The sequence below is a fragment of the Triticum aestivum genome, chromosome 6B, assembly GCF_018294505.1.
Source record: "Triticum aestivum cultivar Chinese Spring chromosome 6B, IWGSC CS RefSeq v2.1, whole genome shotgun sequence".
NCBI classification, from domain to species: Eukaryota; Viridiplantae; Streptophyta; class Magnoliopsida; order Poales; family Poaceae; genus Triticum; species Triticum aestivum.
This window is the reverse complement of record NC_057810.1, coordinates 706,953,078-706,961,279: the sequence shown is the minus strand read 5'-3', so window position 1 is coordinate 706,961,279 and position 8,202 is coordinate 706,953,078. Positions and strand designations below refer to the sequence as shown.

Genomic DNA, 8,202 nt, shown 5'->3' with positions numbered 1-8,202 from the left:
TCATGAGTACAAACAGAATTGGCACTTCCTCATCTAAAAAGGCACTTACATAAAAGATCTTAGACATTGACAGCAATGGTCTTTTGCAGTCTCAATTATAAAAAAGTTAAAATGCATATGAGAGCTCTCCAAACATATGTGAATTGTCGTATCTCAGAAGCCTGTGGACAGTGGTTGTAAGTTGTAAGTTGTAACTACACGTTAAACCCGAAACATGTGATAGTTAATGGACGTATATATACTAGTGAAACGGGATGTACAGAGTGCACATGTTCATTTGATTTACGGTTCGTCGTATGCTATGCTCATCACGGCTTCAAGATGCTTTATTTGTAGGGCAGTGATCTGCGCACCGGCCCAATCGTTGGGTCGGTCAAGGCCCAGCCGTCCGATCCGCGAGCTTGAGCCGTCAGATTTGTTTCTGAGCCTCCTTCCCCCGCGTTGACTTCTTCCTCTTCTTCTTCACCGCGTCCTCACCCCACCCGCTCCTGTCGCCGGTGACTAGCCCCCTCACCTGGACCTCCTTCCCCCCCCCCCTAGTCCCACGCTGCTGGATGCGCTCTCCGTCCCTGTCGCCGCCGGCCGCCGTCCCCATCCGTACTCGCCCCCCGGTCCAGCAGAAAGCCCATCGCCCCCTCGTAGCAAAAAATGGCGCCGTCTTGAAGCACACCGGCACCCCTTGTCGTCGCAGCACCTAGCAGCCGCCATCATCGCTGGACTGTCGTGTCGCCGACGCAACTCTCAACGTCGCTGCCCGCTGCCATTGGCGAGTCAGGTTGAAGCTTTTTATCTCATCGGTTGAAGCTTTTCTCTATGCCTGTTGAAACTTTTCTCGCGGATTGAAGCTTTCCACCGTGCCAATTGAAGCTTTTTTCACCTGAGCTTGAAGCTTTTTTCACAAAGGGTTGCAGCTTTTTACTCTGCGGTTGCAACAAAAACACAGAGAGACGCCATGGTCGTCGTCGAGGAGGGTTTTCTCAATCTCTGTTTGAAGCTTTTTCATCTGTGGGTTGAAGCTTTTTGTCAAAACGGTTGTAACTTTTCCTGTATTTCGTTGTCTGGTTGAAGCTTTTTTATCTACTGGATGTAGCAAAAACCTCCAACGGTAGTAGCAAAAGCGTGCTACGGTTGCAGCAAAAAAATCATTGTCGTCCTCGCGAGGTCGTAGCTCTGCCTGATGGATGTGGCAAAAAGCTTTGCCGGTAGTAGCAAAATCCAACAACGGTTGCAGCTTTCCCTTGTTGTGCAATGCCATTGAAGCTTTCTATGTCTATGGTTGAAGCTTTTTTCAACGGCTGTTGAAGCTTTTCTAAGTTACGGTTGCAACACTTGTATACGCGGGAGGATCCGGGCATGGCTGCAGGCAGCCATGGCGGCCGGCGAGGGAGCGCCTGGCCGCCGGCGATGGAGGTCGTGGTCGCCCAGTCGCAGCCCGGGAGGAGGGGGAAGGGGGGAGGGGATGCGCCCGCGTGAAGGCTTGAGGTAGGGGATGGATCTGGCCATGGCGGCAGGCAGCCATGGCAGTCGGCGAGGGGAGCCTCGCCACCGGCGAAGTAGCTCGTGGTGGCCCAGTCGCAGCTCGGGAAGAGGGGAAGGGATGGGGAAGGGGTGGGGAGGAGGGGGCAGAAGAAGAGGGCTTCCGCGCACCCCATGAAGGAGATGCGAGGAAGAGGGAGACCGGCCCAATGTTTCCGCCGGTGCCCTGGCCCCAAACGTTTCCCTTATTTGTAAGATTTGGATAGGCTATCTGCAAACCAGTTCTAGTTGGAACATTTTCTTTGCTGGCTGAACAATATAGATTGTCTTGCATCTGTCTATCACATGGGATAGAAATTCAATCAACCACCACCAAGTCAAATGTATGTCACAATAGATGAAGAAAACTACACAGAGTATTTAGAATTACTAAGACGAGATAACCACCAAGAAAATAAACGGTCCTTGTAAGTCGGGAGATTTTTCAACTCCTTCTTGAGATCATAGGGATAGGCGCCACTCTCCTTCATGGCTGCGGTCTTGGCCGCCTCCTTCTCCACCTCCTCCTCATACGACCCTCACGACCCTCCTACACGTCCGCGTCTTGATCCCGAGGCTCCTCAGAATTGCCGCCATCCCGAAGATGCAGAAACTGGGTTGCTTCTTCGGCGAGGCCCAGTCATTGGAGAGCCTGATACATTGCGATCGAGAAAGCTAGATGGGTCAAGCCAAGGTGGAAGGGCTGTGCGCGCCGGTTTGCGGGAATATGTGTAAATGCCGTTGAATAAGATTTGGGGGAATCAGCGGGTACTCCTTCGGGAGCCCCCGCAAGGGTCACTTTGGGTAAGCTGAGAGCATGCCACTCAGCCGCCACGTCTTGCTGCGCTCCAGGCGCTCCCTTCATATATTTTTTATTTTTATGTATGCATTTTCAGCTTTTAGATGACTTTTTCGGGGGTTTTCGGGTATTCGGCTTTTCCCTGGTTTTTCATAGATTTTGGACCGCATGAAAAACACGTTTTTTTCATTCCACGAGAGAGACAGATTTACTTCTCGTGAAGGCACTAATTTCCTTCCATGAGAAGCATAGTTGTGCCTCTCCAAAAGAAAGAAAACATATTTTTTTTGTTTCACGAGAGGCACATATTTACTTCTCGTGCAGGCACGGATTCGCTTCTGTGAGAGGCACAATCATGTCTCTCGAAAAAAGAAAAAGAACTCTTTTTTTTTGTTCCGCAAGAAGCACAGATTAACTTCTCATGGAGGTACGAATTTGCTTCGACGAGAGGCACAGTCGTGCCTCTCGGAAAAGAAAGAAAAGAAACCTGTTTTTTCGTTCCGCGTGAGGCACAAATTTACTTTTCGTGGGTGCATGGATTTACTTCTGCGAGAGCAGTTGTGCCTGTCGAAAAAGAAAAAAATGCGTTTTTTATTCCACAAGAGGCATAGTCGTGCCTCTCGAAGAAAAAAACGCATTTTCCTCCGTTCTTTTTGAAAAATAAGTTCGTCAAAACCTATCAACATGAAATTTAATTTTGAATTTCTTGACGCGAGAAATCCAACAGTGAAAACAGTTCGAGATTTGGACACACTGCTAAGAGATAAAATGTTTTAAATAAACGAATTTATGAAAAAAGGGAAAATCTTAGATTGTGATAATTGGTGCACCTACAGTGCACCACTTGTCGAAACCTGAGAAGGTGAGAGTGACCTTTGTAAAGAGTACTGCTTAATTTTAGTGATTTCGGATTTTGGGCGATTGTGGGCAATTCCTATTTGCCGCCCCGCAGGTGGTAAATGGTCGTGGAAACGCCCGTAAGCCCGCGGGTGGGCCGGCCAAGATCTCGGCAGCGCGTGTTGAGCGCTGATATCCATTTTTTTGTTCGTTATTCTGTTGTTTTTTTCCTGTCAGTTTTTCTTTTCTCTTTTTTTGCTATTTGTTTTTCTTTTTATTTTATGTTTGTTTATATTTCTAGTCTTTTCCTTTTTCCCTATTCATCATTTTTTATTGTTTCTTTTTGTCTATATTACACAAATTTCATTGTGTGTTACCAAAATGCTCATTGTATATTAAGAAAATGTACATGTTATATTACAAAAAGTTCATCATGCCTTATAAAAATATTCTCTGTATATTATAAATTGTTCAATGAATATAAAAATATTCACTATGTTTTTGAACTTTGTTCAGTGTGTATTAAAAAATTGTTCAACGTATATTGCAAAATATTCAATGCGCACTCAAACATTGTCAACACATAAATTCAATTTTTTCATCTTATACTACAAAAAGTTCATCGTATAATACAAAAAAGTTCATCGCGTATAATATAAAATGTTCATCGTATATTAAGAAAATATTCAACGGATATTACGAAATGTTCGTGCATATTTTTCAAAATTTTCAAAAGAAGTTCGCTACTTAAAGTTTCGCGCTGTGAATCTATCAATTGAGCTCACTACTTAAGTTGGTTAGTTACACTAGCTCATGACAGGAGGTCGCGTGTTCGAGTCACTCGCACGTCACTTTATCTAAAAAAAAATTGCGCGCCAGGAGTTCGATAGCTCCAAATGGGCCAGCCCATTCGTGGCTGCCTTCAGCAAATGCTCAACAATTTGCCACCCGCGGGCGGCAAATAGGAGCTCTCACGGTTGCATGGTTGTGTTGAGGTGGCTCATGGGTGGCGAATCTGTGGGTCGGGCCCAATAAGACAACGATCCAGTTGGCCCAGTAGAAAAATTGAAGCCACACTACTTAGCACGGCCCGAAAGAACCCTAATCCCCTCTCCCTGTCTAATGTGAGAGTCGAGCCAGACTGCATCCTAGGGCATGGACTCCCTCACGCCGCCGGCGCCGCCGCATCCGCAGAACACCGAAGGTGAAAATATCTACCATATTTCCTTTTTATTGTATTAATGCCTCCATGGTTGCCGCTTAGACAACTAGGATAGGTCCACTGATCCAGCGGAGAATGGTAGGGGAAGGTTTAGGGTTTTTTTCTGGGGCAGAGGGGAAGAGATGTCGGGATTCTTCCGGCTTTCATCGAAGCAGGTTATAGATGGTCATTTGTAGACACAGTCAACGTGGATGATTGTATACCAATCTCTTGTGCTTTGTTTGAAGGAATATATTTGGCTATCGAAGGAAATTCTCGTCAGTTTGATACTTGATTGAGGTGGTATTATAATTTGGTGGTGGATTGATCACATTCCGAAAATTAGCATAATGGGTGACACCTTTTGTTTAGAATGATGCATCCCAACTTTTCATTGTTAGAAAGTTTTCATTTGTTTTCTATTTTACAGGAGAATTTTCCATCCACTCAATCTTCTTGGTAGAATCCTTACTTTTTATCTGCTATCAAACATTCCTTGATCCATATTCACTTAGTTTTATAATCTTATAAGATTCAAGAGAGCATGACACTCTAATCATTCGTTTTTCTGCCCTTGCAATTTAGGAATCCTGTGAATCAATGACTCTTGCGTGGGCCAAAGTCCTAACTCTTGAGATATGGTTACTTTTCGGGGGCCAAATATATGAGTTAAGAACAAACATAAACTTATATCTTTTGGGTTTGGTGCTTGATTTGTTAACCGCCCTCCTAAAATATCCGGCTACAAGCTAAAAAGGGTGTAACTTATTGTTCAAGTTAGATGGCCATACAATTTATTTTTGTAGCTTATTGAGTTCATTTTCATGTGTGGGTAGGGTAGGAGTACCAAGTGACGTAAACACGCCAACACCTCGAGTGTGACACTTAAACCTTTCTTAATGCAAGGGAGAATTTTTAATCCTTAGGTCATGCGAGAGGGCTTTTACCTTTGCCTACATGGAATTACATATGAACCTAGAACACAATGTAGTCAAGTAACTCATGATTATTTTTCTTTACTCCAGATGATTGTTTCCCACCAAAGAATGCATTGTGTAGGCATGATGAAGAGCAACATGTCCAGGTGTGTATTTTATTAACATATATTGTTGGCTTTCCTTTTTTTCATATACCACTTCACAAGTAAACTCATGCATATATGTTTCAGACAATGCAGAGTTGATTTCCTCTATGGGTTAAAATAATTATTTATATATTTTTTTTTGTTAAATGCAATGGCCAACAGGGTATTGCTAGTTAAACAATTCAGTTTGCTTGTAAGTTGAATGTCAATACAGATAGAAGAATTTAATGCGGCAAGGAATTTGAGCAATGTGGAGATATTTTGGCTCAAGCAAACTGGTTTAACATATATTTATGTTTTTACATAAGAAAAAATATGAAGTATTATTACCTTTTGAACAATAAAATAATGAAAATTGTTCGTTAGTGCCAAATTTCTAAATCATACCCAGCTTTTAGGTGCCGTATTAGTTGCCAATTATAAAATGGTAGAATAAGTGCAGAGCTTCATGTTGTCTAGAGAATCTAAATACATAGTAAAAATATTTTGTGATTCATTACAAGAGAACATTGATGCTTGATTTGTTGTGTCTACTTGCTATACTATTTAGTGAGATACGTAGAAAATCGTTGTGCAAACTGGGAAGTGGTTTACTGCATTATGTTGTAAAATAAATCGTAAAATGTCCATATGCAGAAAAATCTTTATAATTTTCTCCTATGATATCATTTGTTCTGTAGAACCGTGATCGGATCAGCACACTGCCGGATGATATTTTAATTGAAATTCTTTCCCTAATGACAATAAGCGAGGCAGCAATGACTGGTTTTCTTTCCACCAGATGGAGGCATGTCTGGAAAAAAGTCGACCATCTCATCCTTGATTCCTATACTTTTGGGATGCAAGAGTTAGAGAAGTCACGTTACCATGAAAATCCTCTTTTGTGGAATGATGTGGCTACAAAGTTTGTTCACAAAGTAAATGGGCTTTTGCACAGTCGTCATGGTAACAAAATCAAGGAATTAATTATCAGATTCCCATTAACCTCAGGCCATGCTTCTAATCTGGATCACTGGATTGAGTCTGCAATTGTAGCCTCTACAGAAAAGCTCTTCCTTGACCTGGATAACAAGTGTTGCAAGGAAGGTTGCACAATTTGTGTGAAAGGCATGAACGCTGCTTCAGAGCCATATGACTTTCTCTTGGGGCCTTTTTTTAATGGTAGAGCCGACTCGTTGGACGAATTGACTCTTTTCAATTGCAGTATAGGAACAATGCCTGCAAATATTGGTGGGTTCTCATATCTTAAATCCCTTCTACTCGCCCGTGTGTCAATTGTTGATGAAACCGTTTCAAGTATTATGTCCAACTGTTGTGCTCTTGAAATTATGGTCCTACAATATTGCCATCTATTGGTTCATTTGACGGCTTCTCATGCACGGTTGCAAATCTTGGTTGTTCAATTTTGCAAAAGCTTGGTTAGTATTTGTATTCGTGCTGACAACCTTGAGTCATTCGCATACATGGGCTACAAGATCAATATTGAGTGCGAACATGCACAATTTCTTGAAATGCTCCATGTTTATTTTGTGAACAAGGATGACTGCCCTTTAGACTTCATAAGTGCATTTCCTAAGCTTCCCAAGCTAGAATTTTTGGTAATCCAGTTTCCTACATGCTTACAGGTATGTAATATATTTGGTCCTTTCTTTGTTTGATCATCTTTAGAAAGTTCATACAGGCTTAATTCGTCTCCTTTTTGTCCCTCTCCAGGTATATCGTGTGTTGCAGCATGCTTCAAGGTTGGCTGGTTTGACAACAGTTATGTTAGTTCTCATGAAACCTTGGAAAGAAGGCATTTCCTCGGTGGCTTATGTTCTCAAATCAGCTCCTCTAATAGAATATTTTGGCCTACATGTAAGTTTTACAAGTTTTATTTCTACATGTTGCTATGCTACACTTATTTACTTACTTTCCTACATATCAACTACCCTTGCAGGGTTGTTGCAAGCTTCATCAACATACTCAGTTGAACATCACATGGCCCGAGGATTTAATACTTGCAAGGCTCTACACTATTATAATTGGTGGGTTTAGTGGGGAATTCGAACTGATGGAACTCGTGTACTTTCTCCTAAGGAGCACACCCGCGTTGGATGTATTCGAAATCGATACACGCGCCATGGAGCCATGGTTGGCCAGGTCCAACGAAGATAAGTTGCAAGATGACATGAGACGTCGTTATGCAAGAGAGATGGCTTACGCACACTTGGTTCCCAAGGTCCCATCCACCGTGAAGTTCCATATTATATGACCTATTCACTCCCTAAAAAAATGTAAAGTGTTGCAGAATCGGTGAACAGACCTATGTTGAACTTGATGCATCTTATAGTCAGACCTTGTTTTGGTACTAGCTTAATTCTCCTGGTTTGCTACAAATCAAAATCATATTATTTGAACATATGTAGGATTTGGCTATGCATGTTTACATGCCTAATAAGCTCGTTATGGACCATGTCACACGTTTAGTCACTAAATTCTTGATGTGCACAATATGTCCTTGCCTCCAATCAAGTACGTACACCTGATCCACACGCCTAGTAATTCTATCTAATAACATTTTTTTACTTTGACACTTAAAAGATTTGGCATAGAAATACATGCAACAAACTAATGCTATATTATTTTACCAGCATATGCAAGATATTTGTCCCTTTTTTCGTATGATCATTTTTATAGAAGTGTTTGTATGTGATATTCTTTTAGGGGCAGCACGAGGTCATACACTCAAAGTCTGGAAACAATACAACACAATCTAGCATGAAA

The 8,202-nt window shown here is 42.2% G+C and overlaps 1 protein-coding gene across 1 annotated transcript; it reads left to right on the top strand.

The window, feature by feature from the left end:
• Window positions 1-4,274: 4,274 nt before the first annotated feature.
• Window positions 4,275-7,895, top strand: LOC123135045 (uncharacterized). The gene is made up of 5 exons (XM_044554170.1): window positions 4,275-4,355; window positions 5,378-5,436; window positions 6,117-7,061; window positions 7,150-7,293; window positions 7,376-7,895. Exons 1-5 carry the CDS (start codon window positions 4,307-4,309, stop codon window positions 7,688-7,690), a joined length of 1,512 nt encoding a protein of 503 aa, XP_044410105.1. The 5' UTR covers window positions 4,275-4,306; the 3' UTR covers window positions 7,691-7,895.
• Window positions 7,896-8,202: the final 307 nt, after the last annotated feature.